Source organism: Protopterus annectens, chromosome 8.part0 (assembly GCF_019279795.1).
Source record: "Protopterus annectens isolate FY-2018-M chromosome 8.part0, PAN1.0, whole genome shotgun sequence".
Lineage (NCBI taxonomy): Eukaryota > Metazoa > Chordata > Ceratodontiformes > Protopteridae > Protopterus > Protopterus annectens.
The window spans coordinates 1,206,353,211-1,206,369,231 of NC_056741.1; the positions used below are offsets into that span (position 1 = coordinate 1,206,353,211).

The following is a 16,021-nucleotide window of genomic DNA, read 5'->3' on the forward strand; positions in this document are numbered from 1 at the left end:
ATGCTGTTTCTACCTTCTTGACAGCCTATAGCAGAAACGGGGCAAACGAATTTATGTAGTCATTATTGCATATTACTGTGATACAGTCTTCTCTACAAGATCAGACTGCAAAGAATTTCTGCATTTAGTTAAAAGCTGCTACTCTGGCAGTTAGTGCAGAGGACTAAAGTTCCAGCTTGTTAATGGGCTGATTCCTGTGAGAAGAGTGCAGGCTTTCCACCTCCATTGAGCAACTCACTTACCCAGACAGTGGTTTGGCGCAATTGGGAGTTTAGGATAGCTCCTTAAAGGCCTCCAGGACTGCATGCCTAATAACCATGAACCAGTCGGCTGTTGCATAGCAGATGTGTAGTTCAGGAAGTGTTATGGCAATCTTACCAGCACACCAGTTTTTAATGCAAAATAGACAATTTATTTTTTAAGGGTAGCAGGCACTGTGTTTGTAGATGAAGTACTGAAATGCAAATTGTTTGCTAACAGCAACCTTTGTGTTAGTAAACTCTCTCTTTAATGTGGAATAATTCAGATGACTTACTTCTGCAGAAATTGTCCATTTTACTTAGCATATGTTATCAGGTGGTTAATATTTCTTATGTTCTCATAAATACTCTTCTATTTAAACTATGCTGCACATGGCTAGATCTTGTGGTATGTTGCTAGTGATGTTTATACAGTTGCATTTAGTTCATTCAGAGCTACCAATAAAGTACTTGTGATTTATTTCTTCATAACAATACACATTACACAGTCAGCAAAGTAGCTATAACTGCAGATGGGGGGTGAGGATGGGGTCTATATTTGAAAGAAATTACCTTATGCTCTTATCGTATGGTCATTCTTAAATGGTCTTTAATCTAACTTTGGAGGATGAGTGTGTGTGTGTGTGTGTGTGTGTGTGTGTGTGTGTGTGTGTGTGTGTGTGTGTGTGTGTGTGTGTGTGTGTGTGTGTGTGTGTGTGTGTGTGTGTGTGTGCATGCGTGCATATATAGTGCCCACATGTTAATAAAGTGCTGTCTACAATATTTAAAAATACTGCCATTTAAGTTCTGATATGTTTTGTAGTTAAGAACATTAAATTGTAAAGTTCATAAATTGCAGCTGATTTTTTTCTAACATATTTATAGACAATAGAATATTATTATAAATATTTAATATCTTTGTGGTAACGATTTCTAGCGGATTATAAACTTGAGCTATGAGCAGTTCTGTAGGAAAAATGAGCAAGCGTCCATCGACAAATGTACTGCAGTGATCCTAGATGCTTTTCAGAACATGGAAGACCAAATTACTGCGGGTTATTATTCCAAGCCTGGCGGATACTGCTGCTTCATGGAGGATCAGAAAAAAATGATTGAAACATATAATGCCTACCCTGGAAAAGGAATCAAGGTACTACATTTAAATAATAATAATTATGGATGTGAGAATGGGCTAACCTTGGTGCAAACAATTTTCAAAGAAATAAAGAATTGCATCTAAGTAAATGCAGATGTTTTACTGTTTCAGGCGGAGGAAGTTCTTAAGGACTTCTTGAAAGACAGAGAAGAAATTGCATATTCGATTCTGAAGACTGACCAAACTCTTACAGACAAACAAAAGGAAGTTGAAGGTAAGAGAATAAACTGTGTTTATAATGTGGTACATTATATTCACTGAGGGTATAATGGGTTATAAAAGGTTATCATCAGAAGCTACTAACCAGATGGGGGTTGTAGCAATTCCCAAGCTTTCTCCTGTATGCAGAGAGGCATATGCCCACATCTGCACCCTGCTGCATGGTTGCTATTGTCATCTGGCAGTTTGTACCATTACATTAAAATCTTCTTTCTTTTACTGGGAGACAGCACTGCCACACCTAGTGAGTAACCCTTCTACCCCACCTTTGGATGAGAGAGAAGAGGTCTGGCAGCTTGAACCCCCCCCCCCCTTCTCAACTGGCTGCCCAGTACCTGCTTCTGTCATCGAACATCAGCCAACAGAGGTGCACTTCAGTGTGTAATTCCAGCTACAGAGCAGGCTTTGTACTTCCTCAAAGAATAGTGTGGAATTGCTCCTTTGATTAGTTTATATATGAATTAAGTCACAAATGTAATTTCTGGATCAATTGTAGAATCTTCAGAACCAGTTGGGACCCAAATATTTATCAGTAGTTATTGCAAGTTAAGAAATGCAGGTTAAATCAAAGCACACTCAAAGATACCTATGAGCCAAGCATGCCCATCTCTTCAGAAAGCCTAAAAACCTTTGAAAGCACCTAACTTCCTTGATGCAAGGATAAGAGTGTCTGGGAGAGGCTTGGCATGATGGTTAAGGTCTTCACTTCATAGGCACAAGGTACAGGGTTTGATTCTGATTTCATGTTATTGGCTAGGCTTATAGTGGCCCTTTAGGACAGTTAATCTAGTATTCACCTATGAACCAGATCTTGCCTCTTAATACATTAATAGCTTTAAGTGCTCCAAGCCTATTGCTAATGCCAGTACTTTCTGTAAGCCCTTCTTTCCGCCCTTCCCCAAAGCTACTAGTTTAACTTGATCAGAGTTCAAAAGTTCAGTGCCAGCTTTTTTCAGAATGAGTGGAGTACCCCTGGTAACATGTGCTGTTAAGGATTTGCACTGCACACCCCCCTCGAAACAGAAGAGACCTTGAGGTCATGTTAGCTTGGGGTATGAAACAGTTAATCTGCTGATTTTTGTTAAAAGCTGCCCTTGAGCACTTGAACTTACGTCTCTTGTACAGCCCTTGTGAACTTCATATTTGCTCCTCTATGTAGTTATTGTCCACATTGTCAAAAAGGTCCTTGGTAACCTCCCTGACACCGGCAGTGCAAATGCAGATTGGTATCACCCACACATTCCAACAGTTTATTGCTGGTTTGCTTACAGACTGTCACAGAACACAGCTGGTGCATGCTTGGTACTTCAGAAATGGCTGATGAAAGCCCACATAACAGTGTAAACTTTGATGTAACTGAGAGATGAAGTTTTATTCCTCTGTTTAATCTTATGATGTGCCTCTGGATGTTTATTTTTAATGTCTGCAATCACTTAAAGAATGATTTCCTTCTGTCACAGATTAAGATGTTTATGTCTTACCTACACATTAATAGTTGAAGATCATAGGGTTACTGTCAAACTGGATAGGTATAACTGGAAAATTATATATATTTTTTTCTTTTTGAAAAAATATTTATAGTTATTGTAACAAAGTTGTTTTAAATTCCAAATTATCTGTAGGATGGGACTTTTTCAATTAAATCAGGTTATTCAGGATGTATTGGCATGTAGATGGTAATTTATCACAGAGAATGCTACTTGTTTCTCTGGTGTAGGTTCATAGGAGGTTACTAGGCTAATGGCCCTGGGGTCTTGTATTACAAGCCTAGCCATGTAAAAACCCAAATACCCTTATTGACCAAGTTTAGACATTTGTTATTAGCAGAGCGATACTGTGATAGTAACATCAGGCCCTGTCCATGAGGGAAATAGGTACCACCCCTGGGATGAATTTATGGTCACCCATCCAGTTGTCAAGGTTGGGTTTGAATAGGGTCATCAAGGAGCTCTGCTTCACATGGAGTGGGAGCTTATTCAAGTGGAGCAGTAATCTCTGGGAGATATCTCTCTCTGCAGCATGTTCTGTTGATGTTACAGGCTAGGGTGAGATCTCTGGAGCAAGTTATTATTTTCCAATTTGATTTGTGGATGTGCAGCAGTTCCATTAGGGTAGGATCAGAGACTGCTCTGTAAGCCAGGCAAAGGTCACTTCTCAGTAACCTGTATGATACAGAGTACAGTGACAGGGCTTTTCATGTATGTCATGTTTTGGAGGCCCTGGATTCTTTTGGAAAGAAACCTCATTAGTCAATGCATTATCCAGTTGCTGCAGGTGTCTGGTCAGGTACATACAAAAGGAAGCATTGTACTTAATTAGTGGTCTGATAAGGGTCTAGTACAGTGGAACTATAACCTCCCTGGTCTTGGATGCGATGCCTTTATTTATAAGATGTGCACTGTAGAATGCGTTTCTTACCACTACGGACACATGGTGATCGAAGTTTAGATTGCTATCAACCTATGTTCCCAAGTCTCACACCACTGAATTTGTGCTTAGAGGGGTACTATCTCTGTCATAATTAGCAGGGGCTACTACTTTGCCAAAGAGGATAATGTGGCATTTTTGCATTAAGCTTTAGTCTATGAGTTTGGCACCAATCATTTGTCTGCATCAACCTTTTCTGTAATATGTTAACATTGTTGGGGGACTCTCTGATTACACCCTGTTTACAGACATCTGCAAACTTGGTATGCCACAGGCCATCTACCTTCACCTGGACTTCAGAGAAGTAGAGTCCAAACAGTAGAGGTCCCAGCATAGATTCTTGCGGTATCTCATTGGAAAGTGGTCTACTGGTGGAGGTGGACTCCCCAACTTAGATAATTTACGTTCTGTCAGTGAGCCAGTTTGCTACCTATCTAGTAATATATGGGTTGATCCCAAGCTGGAAGAGCTTCTCCACAATACCTGAATGTGGGATTGTGTCAAATGCCTTGGCTAAATTAAGATAGGCAGTATGTACCATTTTGCTGTCATCCAGGGCTTTGGTGACATTTTGAAATAAGTCCACCAGGTTTAATAAGCAAGATCTACCTTGACAAAGTCAAACTGGGTCAGATCAAGAGTTTGAAGGTTACCTATTTCCTTGTGGATGAGGTCCATGGTGATTCTTTCCATGGCCTTGCAGATAAGACTGATTAGACGTATGGGTCAATAGTTCCCAGAGTCAGTTGATGGACCTCCTTTGTGCAAGGGCATTACTGTTGCTGTTCTTCACTCTGCCAGGATTAAGCCAATTTTCAGGCTATGGTTAAAAAGAGTGCTGAGGGGTTCAACTATGTCCTGTTTTAGATTGTTGAGTAAGCAGCCTGGAGTGATATCTGGTCCCATAGAGACTGTGTTTTTGGCCTTGGAGAGAGCTTGTATAACCTGTCTGTAGAGGACTGGTGTTGGGAATGATTTGGAATATGTCAGGTGGGGACATGGAGGGTGAAGTTATCACTAAATCTGTTGGCTAGCAGGTTGGCAGTTTCCTCAGTTTCAGTGTGAGTAATACCGTTTACTATATAAGTATGGCACACAGCTGGGCATTCCCTCTTTGGTTACGGATGTAGCTAAAGAATGCCTTGTGATTGTCTTTAGCTAGGGATGCTAATTTAGACTTGTAGCTAGACCTAGATGACTTAAGATATCTAATTTGCTTATTCAAGCTGTGGAGGGTATTCTTCCTCTGTGGGGAGAGTTCCCTTCTGTTCTTAGATATCAGTGTCTTTTTTTTTTGCTGTATAACTTATTTATACTTAGTCTGCCAGGATGGCTTGTTCTTTCAGGATGACCTAGTTTTGCTTATGTTGGGTATGGCTGAGTCAATGCATTTGTTTAAGTAGATATATAGGGTAGTTGTGTATTCCTCTGCATAGGATACATTGTTGTGTATGTTGGCAGGGACTTCAAAACTTTTTATATTTATACCATCACCTAGTAGACAATAGCTTGGTTTTGAGAATCTTTTTAGGTTTTTTATTTCTCTGGAGATGTCAGGTTTGATCTTTACTTCAAGTGAGACAGATTTATGGTCTGACCTTAGTAGGGAGAGCAACACACAAGGGATAGTGCAGTGACCCCCCTATGTTGGTGAGCTCTAGATCCAGGACATTTGAGCCTGGGCCTGTCCTCACCAATGTATACTGTTTACCATTTACTCTTCTAGATTTGCCTGCTGGAGATTTTGTTCATGTAAGTGTTTAGGCTCAGTCATCACTTTGTTGTGCACTTTATGAATACAGCTGACTCTTGGGAATTTTCAGCTGCATTGATATTTCAGTATGCAGTATGTATTCACAGTACTGTATGTATAATGTTCACTAAAATTGGGTAAGTTCTTAAAATAAAATATATTATGCAAACATATGTAAAATGCTTCCTCTTCATTCTTACATCGCAACAGTTACTTGGTTTTCCTTTATTTAAGTAACTTGTATAGTTTCTTTCTATTTGCTTCAGTGACTAGTGAAAACATTCTGCATGTACTTCATTCTTTTGCTCCTCTTGCTATGGAGATGGACTCAAAATGGATAAGGAATATATGGAAGGACAGACTAGGACTAAGAGACAGATGTACTTACACAGTACATAAAGTCTGTAAACTTGAAACGCATACTGTTCATAAGTCAATGAATAGTAAGAAGTAAAGTCAGAATTTCAGCAAAAATAGTATCTACATGCCCAAAGCAAGGTAGAATGTATCTCCTTCAGCTGGTTTTGTCATCAGTGTAGTGTAGTTCTGTTCTTGTTTTCTCCAGCACCCAAACTTAGTGTTAAATTCACTAAATGGAAATTCACTTATGGGGTACTGGCTAATTCCTGTAATCTTGATAGTTAGCTGGGATCTTCCTTTCTGCACTGGACACATCTGTGTTCAAATCCTTCATTCCACAGCAGTGCAGCATGCCACTCTCTGCACCGGACACGTCTGGGTTCAAATCTTTCATTGCATTGCAGTGCAGCATGCTACTGTCTGTGTTATGAACCTGTCCCTCCAGTACATTGTGTTGATTGTGGTAATGAGGTTGAGGTCTCTGGAGCATGTGGTGCAGAGGGATTGGGATTTCTTTTGATGTAGCATGTCTAACAGAGCTGGGTCAGACATGGCTTTGTAAGTCAAGCAGAGATCGCCTCTAAGTAGGCGATACAAGTCAGAGAATAGTTGGAGTTTTTTTGAGTATGTCCATATAGAACAAGTGTTTAAGGCCTAGGATCCTCTTTGTGAGGTACTTTTGCAGCCTCTCCAGTTGTTGCAGGTGTCTAGTGAGGTACATGCCAAATGGGGCATTGTACTCGATGATTGGCCTAGTGAGGGAAGAGTAGAGGGAGACAATGACCTCTTTCTTCCTGGATGCACAACCCTTAGTAATGAGATGTGCCACACAGAAGGACTTTCTGACCACAGTGGCAATGTGGTGATCAAAAGAGAGATTGCTGTCAACCTGTGTTCCCAGATCTCTTATAAAATCTTCTGCATTCAGTGGACTATCATCACTGTGGTAATTCATGGGAATCAGGTTTTTCCCAAGGGGGATAATGACACATTTTTTGGTGTTGAGCTTAAGGCCATGATTTTGACACCAGTTGTTGGTCTTGGTGAGGCCATTCTATAGGATGTCAACATCACTTTGGGAGTTAATAACAGCTCCTAACTTGCAACCGTCTCTGAACTTTGTTAGCCAGAGTCCCTTTGTGTTGGCCTGGACTTCAGAGAAGTACATACCAAACAGGAGAGGACCCAGGACCAAACCCTGTGGGACTCCACTCGTGACTAGTCAGCAGTCTGACTTGGAGTCAGCTACTTTCACACTGTGTGTTCTATCTGTGAGCCAGTTTGCAACCCACCTAGTGATATAGGGGTTGATGCCTAGCTTAGTCTGTTTTTGTATGATTCTTGAGTGGGGAATAGTATCAAAGGCCTTGGGCAGATCAAGGTAGGCTGTATGAACCAGCTTGCCTTCATCCACAGCTCTGGTGACTGACTCAAAGAAGTCGACCAAGTTGAGCAGGCATGATCTACCCTTCACAAAACCAATATGTGTGGGATCCAGAGTTTTGAGATTCCCTATATGCTTGTTTATTAGGTCCATGATGATGTGTTCCATAGCTTTGCATATCAGACTTGTCTAGCTAATGGGGTGGTAGTTCCCGTGGTCTGTAGTTGCTCCTCCTTTGTGGAGAGGGATGACTGTAGCAGTGCACCATTCGTAAGGAGAAAGCCTGAGGTGAGGCTGTGATTGAACAGGGCACACAGGTGAGGTGCCAATTCACTGTAAAGTTCATGTAGAACACAGCCAGGGATATTGTCAGGTCCCATAGAAGCTGTATTCTTAGCCTTGGACAGTGTTGTTTTAACCTGTGCAGCAGTAATACAGGCTGCCTGGCAGTCTACTGGTATTATAATTAGTCCTTTGGGGGGGGGGGGTAAAGTTGGTGCTGAACCTGTCAGCCAGTATATTGGCAGTATCTGTTGGCTCGGTATAGGAGGTACCATTATGCAGTAGCTCAGAGCAAATCTGTGTATTGTCATAGAGATTCTTTACATAACTATAGAAGGCCTTGTGGTTGTCTTTACTGTCTGCTGTAATTTTGTTTTCATAGAGGATTTGATGATGAATCTAAACTTTTTGTTGAGGCTAATAAGGGAGTTTTTCCAATCTTGGGACTTCACCTTATTCTGCATCAGTTTCGTCCTTCTGTTGTAGAGTTTGTTTATGGCAGGGGACCACCAGATTGGCTTCCTTTTTTTTTTGGAGGAGAGTGTCTTGGTTCTATTGGGTATGGCGAGATCCATGCATTTTTGTATGTGTTCATACAGTGCATTGGTGTATGATTTGGCAGTCATGGAACTATTCTCCATTTGCATGGATGCCGTGAAGTTAGCCACCTCTGTTTTTAGGAGCCCAAAGTTAGCTTTGGAGAAGATTTTTAGGGTGGTTACCTTTGCTGGAAGGTGTGGGGTGGGAGGGATGTGGATTTCCAAGGTGATTAGTTTGTGGTCGGATCTAACCAGGGAGAAGCTGACTGTTGGTGTAGCCAAACTTCCCATTTATGCTGTGCTGGTGATTCCATAAGAAGGCAGAAACATGAATGTCCACAGCTAGTGGTTTTTGACTTTATTGGCCTGAATTTGTCATAAATAGACTTAAAAGAAAAAGTCATAGACATTCAGAATTGCCATTTAGCTGAAACACCTGATGTCCTTAAAGGGTAATTTGCATATATCCCATGTCGCCTCTAACACAAGAGGTTTAAGGAATCACACAGTGGAAAGTCTAGCTTTGCTAGATTTTTCTGGGTTTTTTTACTCATTGATTTTTCTGTGTGACCTTTTTAATCATTGTTTTAGTTTGTTAGTTGGGATATTTTGCAGTCACCCTAAGGTTTATGGATATCAGTTGGGTAGATTACCCTGTGTTACCAAATGTTAGCCAAACTTCCCACTTATGCTGTGCTTATGATGACATAAGAAAGTAGAAACGTATTTCCACAGTTAGTGGGGTTTGGCTTTATTTGACTGAGTTTGTCTATAAATAGGCTTAAAAGAAAGAGTCATGGACATTCACAATTGGCATTTAGCTGAAACACCATGTCCTTTAAAGGTAATCTGCAGATATATATATATATATATATATATATTTATTTTATTTTATTTTACATTTGTTGACTGGGATAGTCCGACTGGCTGCATGTCCATTTTCAGTGGAGGCCCGTGGAGAAAAGCTCCAAGGGTAAGCAGATACTGCATTATATAATACCAGCATTACATATTACAAACAGACTATTTACAGAGTTTACATAAGTAAGCAAGTTAAACAAGTTCCACAGTTTACAGTTAATCCTGAGCGCAAGTCAGGATTAAATTACACAGTAAACTGGTTAACAGATTTTTACACATTCTAGAGAGAGTTAGCCAGGCTTGATACATTGACATAGCCAGTTAAGTGACAAATTTTGTTTGAGTCTAGGTTTAAATTGACCTAAGGTGGAAAGTAAGGTAATATCAGCTGGAAGAGATTTCCAGGATCTACTTACAGAGTTTGCAAAGAGAGAATCTCCGGCTGTGTTATTAATTTTGCTAGTCTGAATTAGTAGTTTGTTAGAGGATCGAAGCGATCTAGGATTGTTATGGGGGTGATAATAGCTTTAAGTGCAGGAGTATTGTCCGGATTATAGAGGATTTTATAGGCCATAACCAGTTGGTTATACTGGATTAGGCTGGGTAGTTCAAGCCACCCAAGCTGATTTAGATTGATGCAATGATGTGTCCTAAAAGGCAGCCCAGTGGCAAACCTGGCAATGTGGTTGTAGCAAATTGAGAGTTTGTTAAGGACATTCTTGTTTAAATTCAAGAGTAGAGGGGATGCATACAGAAGGGTTGAAAGAAGGTGAGAGTGAGCTATGGCAATTTTAGCTGGAGGGGTTAGGAAGGCTTTTATTCTGTAAAGTGACCCTAGTTTTTTATTGATGGTTTTGATAGTTTGGTTAACATGTAGGTCAAATTTTAGATTATTGTCTATGATGACACCTAATAGTTTTGTAGGTGGCTCAGGGGAGATTATTGTGCCATCATTTGATTTTATGGTAAAGGTGAAAGCGGTAGACCTAATTAATACAAGTTATCCCATGTTGTCTCTAATACAAGAGGTTTAAGGAATCACACAGTGGAAAGTCTAGCCTTGCTATATTTTCCTTTTTGTTTTTTTCAGTGTGACATTTTTACTCATTGTTTTAGGGCTAAAATATGAGGAAAAATCAGGGACTGTTGAGAACTATGCTAAGCTGTTATTTGCAGACTACTAATGATATCACAAAGTCTGTAATAAAAACGTAAACACTATAGTTTTCAACTAAATAGAACTCAAATCACAATCAATGAAAAGATGAATTCTGACATTTAAAAAAAAACATTAAAAATCAGAAATTTAGTACTGGATCTTACAACACTTATATTACAACTATTATCAGTGACTCTTTAACTAAACTATGTGTTGGACTATCTAATTAATACAAGAAGCTTCCATGCCTATTAAATATTCCCTGCAATTATCTCTCTGTCTCAGCTGTATCTCTAGCACATTAATTCATGTCTCCCATTCTTTAAAAAAAATCATCGCAATTCTCTTACAGACTTGCAGCTACATTGCGGTGCAAATATGCAAACTCCCAAATCTTACATTGGTATGCTGTCTGTAGTCTATCACTTTATCCTACTGTTTATAGATTACATATACTATATTTATTTCTCATACTTGTGAAGAACCACTTATTTTACCAGAAAACAATTTATTCTGCAAACGAAAGTAATCAATCCACACCCCAATCTCAAGGATCTTGTCTCACAACTTCACCATCTCTTACTCAAACTGGTCCATTCAGGAAATATTCACTCTCATACCCAGAGCCAACAGAAATTAGCTGCCCAAACCCATAACCAAACAATCAGAAAAAAAAAAATTGCCTGTCTAAATGCTTGCTGTCTGAATATGTAGGCCAATCTGGAAGCATGGCTACTAACTGAAAATCCTCATATTCTTACACTATCAGAAGCGTGGTTAAAGATGCATGTTGCCCTTCCTCTTTTGTACAAAAAAACTGTTTTATTTGCAACAACAGTTCACCAAGTCATAAAAGTGAGGAGAGCCCCATTTTGCCAAAAAGAGTACTTCAGTTACTACAGTGGATTGCACTGATTCTCAAGCTACATATGACGAGAGTCCCAAATGAGTACTTTGTCATATTGCTTTTTATCAAAGAGAGTACTTCAAGTTAAGTAGGGGATTGTACTGTTTCTCAAACTACAGATGACAAAAGTCCCAAATGTATAATCTGCTGCATCACTTTAGGTGTACATACTAACTTGTGGGTTGCAGCAGTTGACACCCCTAACCTCCTTTGTCTGTGTGTTACAAAATACACTACAAATTACGTTTCCTAAAGATGTCCATAAGAATACTGTCATTCATGGTGACTAATATCAATGCTAATGGAAAGGAGTCTGTTCCTGTTACAAAATGTTGCCACAATGTACTGTAATCCAAATAATACATGTTCCTACCTGAAACAATATGAAAAGTAATTGTTGCTCCACACTGGACCTCATATTAACCCACTATATATGTGCCTTCACATTGAAATATTGCCCAGTGTTCTGAGTGACCACACCCTCATTAAATCTGTTTGTTCATTCAGAACACACCCTAAACTACCACAGGTAACTGAAGGAAGGTTTTCTACCAGTGATTAATCTCCAAACTGTAACATCCTATTCAGTGTTATAGACTGATCCACTCTGTATACCATAATTAACCCTAGCACAGTGTTAAACCTTTTCTTTGCAAAATTTACTACAATTCAGGATACACTGTATCCCCTCACAAAAGAAAGGTTAGAGCACAAAGCTCCCCATGGCTAATATTGAATATTAAAAAGAAAATTAGATCCAGAGATGCGACTTGGAAGAACCCCCCCCCCCCCCACAATACTGGCCACCACCAAACATACCCAGTAACTGTAAACCTGTCCACCTTTTTTAATTACTAATTCTATCATCTATAGCCCACTACTGTTGAATAACAACATTTTTTCCATCAAATTACTCCATCATTAATGAAAAACAAAATCCCCCTCCCCTAATTTCTACCCCGTACACATTTATGTATCAGCCTACCATTTCTCAGACATGTCATCCAAAGTCCCTCTTACTCCTGCTCAGCAATCCTGGGTACAATTTCAACAAACTGCATTCTATATTCCTAAGGTTTGACAGCTGAGAAAAATAGCTTGCCCCTTGCTCATATCAATAATTGCTTTCATCTCTCAGGCTCTTTTCCTCCAGCATTCAAACATGCATTCAGTTAACCCACTACCAAAAGTGGCTTCACTAAGTAGAGCAAAGGATTACAGACCTACCTATGACCTTTGTCCTATTACCAAAATAGTTGAAAAAACTTCTGTATAGTGCAGTAACTAACCATATTAAAGTACAGCTGCTTAAGTCTTACTTACCCATAAGAATAAATGTTCAAATTTCACACTACTTTAGTGGCTTATGGGTTCTGTGTCTGCAGAAACCCACACTGGCAGCTTTCCAGAGCTCAGAATTCTCTCTTCTGATTCCCTGTGACAGGGGATTGGCAAAGCCCTTCCTGTCAGGGGAAGCCTCACCCCCTGTCACTGGAAATCAGTTGTTCCAGCTTTTACTGCTGTGTAGGAAGGACCAGAAGCAAGAATTGCCTAAAACCAACCAAGTCACAGTCAGAAAATAGTAACTCAAACAACCAAAGCCAACAAACAATACAATAAGGTTGAAGACCATCTAACTATGTATAAAATAAGAGGGATGGTAGGTGGGTGCTATGAGGCAGTGTGAATTTTGAATATCTATTACAGTTAAGTTGGACTTGCATAACTGTACTATCTTATCATTCACACTGCATCAGTGGCATATGGGTAAATTCCTAAATCAAACACTACCTGAAAGGATCCAGGAGCCCCTGGAGAATGGTCCCTGCAAGAATCCAGTTTGTAGAATTTTGTAAAGGTATGAACAGAGGACCGGGTTACTGTCTCTAGAGGGTTTACAGACTCTACTCTCTCCTAATATACTACCAAAGAGAATAAAGCTATAGTGGAGTGTGCCTTAGCCCTGCATGGAATAGTATTACAATGGTAAGAGCAGTAAAATAGAATAGGAGAGAAAAAACAATGAGCAATCATTTGCTAAGAGACAGGATGGCCCTTCTTTGCCCCAGAACGGGAAATAAACAGCTGTTCGCCTTTCCTGAAGAGCCTAGTTCTGTCAAGGTTGTATGTGAGCTGCCTATGTACATCCAATGTATGCAGAATCTCCTCTCCCTTGTTTTTAGGTTCCACGAAGAAAACTGGGAGATTAATGATTTGATTTGGGGTAAATTTAGAAACAGCTTTTTGCATAAAAGATGGCTTACTATGTAAAACAACCCCATCCTTGTGGAAAATTAGATAAGGTTAGCTCGCCATGAGATCTTGCAAATCAGAGACTCACCTTGGCAGATTTTAGAGCAATAAACAAAACAGTTTTCCAAGTGGTGAACTTTAAATCAGCCTGAAAGATGAGTTCAGAAGGATGGTTTGCTGTCCATGATGTTCATCGTGGATACAGCTGCAGTCCTAACATATGGGTTGTCCTGCCGTCAGGCGGTCCCTCGGTCGGCCGAATTCCAAAGTCTTGGTCCGGCGTCGGTTGTCGTCGCTTCTTCCCTGACGTCAATGCGTCAGGGGTATAAAGGAATCAGTCGACGCCATCTTCTTCAGTCTTTCTTGCCGCGTGGTACCCGAAGCAGAAGCAGTTCGCAAGTGCCGGTCGGCCAGCTCCTGAGATATCGAATCTTTTCAGATACCGAAGTCTTCTAAAAAGCTAAGTACCCCGTTGGGGAATCTTTTCTTGCCTCAGACCGATGTCAGATTCAGTTTCTAAAGTTAATAATTGTCTTTCATGTGGGAAGCAAATACCTCATAAGGATTTCCACTCTCATTGCATACCGTGCCTAGGCCCGACATCTCGGCCTGTCGCTCTTGTGCTTCTTTTAACAAACGCACTATTAAGCGTTGGGCAGAGTTTGCAGAAGACTTTTTTGGTGAGGATTACAATTATAAAATGCTGTCGGATCAACCGACAGCACATTTGACTAAAAAACGCAAGGACAAGGACTGACACACATGGTCCGCGGCCTCCACCGACACCATGCCCAAACCGACCTCCAGTGTCCCGGTTAGTAGTGAGGCACCTACGCAGCCCTTACCAACCGACGACACTCCTTCCTCGGTACCTCCGGTACCCGAGGCCAGTGGTGTGTCGGCCCTAGAGTTACAGGATATTTCCGAATCACCTTTTGATACCGAAGTTCAGACAGTGGGAAAATCTCCCCCACGTGGAGTCTTCAGACCTCCTGCATCCTTTTCTATTAAGGCTTATACCAGGGCCAAGGCTGCAAAACATACTAAATCACAGCCATTCAAAACTTCCCCTCAAGGGCCCACACCTAAAAAACAGATGCTAAAAATGGCTGAAGACCTTATCACCATGATTAGAGGTTCACACCCTCCCCCTGAAAAAAAGCCTAGAGTACAGGAGGAAAGGCCTAGAGTAGAGGAGGAATCTCTCTCTTCTGACCAGGCCTCTGTTATTTCAGAGCACTCTATATCAGGAACATTCCTTTTCCCCTTATGAGGATTCGGACGCAGAGGAATCCATTCCTTCTGTCTCCCCTCCTGAGGATTACTCTTTTGGGGAAACTTTACACACCTTAAAGGAGCATTTCCATTGGGAAGGTCAAGAATATTCCGACTCCAAAAAGAGACTAAGGGAATTTCTTCTATTACCACAGCATAGGCCTCTGGCTGTCCCACCAGTACTAGATATTTTAGATGATGTTTACACAGAATCTTGTCTCTCTCCTGATTCTCTCCCCCCAGCCCCAGTTAAGCCTGACAGGTACTACAGGGTTCCTGACTCCCACCAATTTCTTTATAAGGGTCATGCAGCTGATCCCGAAACTATTTCTCAAGGGCCAAAGGGGGTTAAAGCTTCATCTGCTAAAAATCCACTACCATCTGAAAGGGATTCCAGGGCTTTAGAAAGGTGGGGCAAAAAGGTCTACACCTCTGCCACCCTGTCCATGAGAGCTTTAAACTATCAGTTTCACATGATTAAGTATCAACAATCTCTTTTGTCTAACTTATGGAGTAAATTAGCTTCCCCTGAACAACTAGAGGTATGATACATAACACAGAACAAGTGAGTAAGCATACTTTACAGTGTGGTCATGATGCATTGGAGGCCTCTTGCAGAGCAGCTGTCACAGGTCAGTCATACGCAGACATGCATGGTTAAAAGAGCAAACATTGCCAGATCATGTCAAAGCAAAATTATTGGATGCACCACTACAGAAGGATGTTTTGTTTGGTGCCAAGGCAGAGCAGGTATTAAAGAAAATGGAGGGTAAAGCAAAATCTATGCAAACTGTCAAAGATTTCTTACAGGTACAGCCTCCACGGTTCAGTAGGAATTGGCCTTCAAAAAATTGGTCCTTTCCAGCCACAGAAAGATACCAAAGGGGAAGAAACAGATGCCCCAGAGGAAGAGGATAGTCAAGGGGATCTTATAGAGGACGCCAATGGCAATCCCCCAATCAGAGAAGTGGTGATGAGGGTACAAGTGCACCACGAAGACAAACTCAGTGACTTGACAAACACTCCGCCAACCAGGGCTCAATTGCAAGCTCCTCTGGGTGGCAAACTGGCTTTATTCACAAAAAACTGGCATATAATCACAAAGGACAAATGGATATTGGACATTATAGACAGAGGCTACAGATTCCATTTTCACAGCCTCCCAAGAAGACAAGGCATGCCAAACCTGCCACAAAATCAAAGGGCA

The 16,021-nt window shown here is 40.7% G+C and overlaps 1 protein-coding gene across 4 annotated transcripts in view; it reads left to right on the forward strand.

Moving 5' to 3' along the window:
* LOC122809309 (guanylate-binding protein 1-like) overlaps window positions 1-16,021 on the forward strand; it is a 713,173-nt gene that overhangs the window by 636,028 nt on the left and 61,124 nt on the right. For all 4 annotated transcript variants that reach the window (XM_044080701.1, XM_044080704.1, XM_044080703.1 and 1 more), the window contains 2 exons: window positions 1,177-1,389; window positions 1,507-1,609. In XM_044080701.1, coding sequence (XP_043936636.1) covers window positions 1,177-1,389; window positions 1,507-1,609 — 316 coding nt within the window. The remainder of the gene's footprint in view (window positions 1-1,176; window positions 1,390-1,506; window positions 1,610-16,021) is intronic.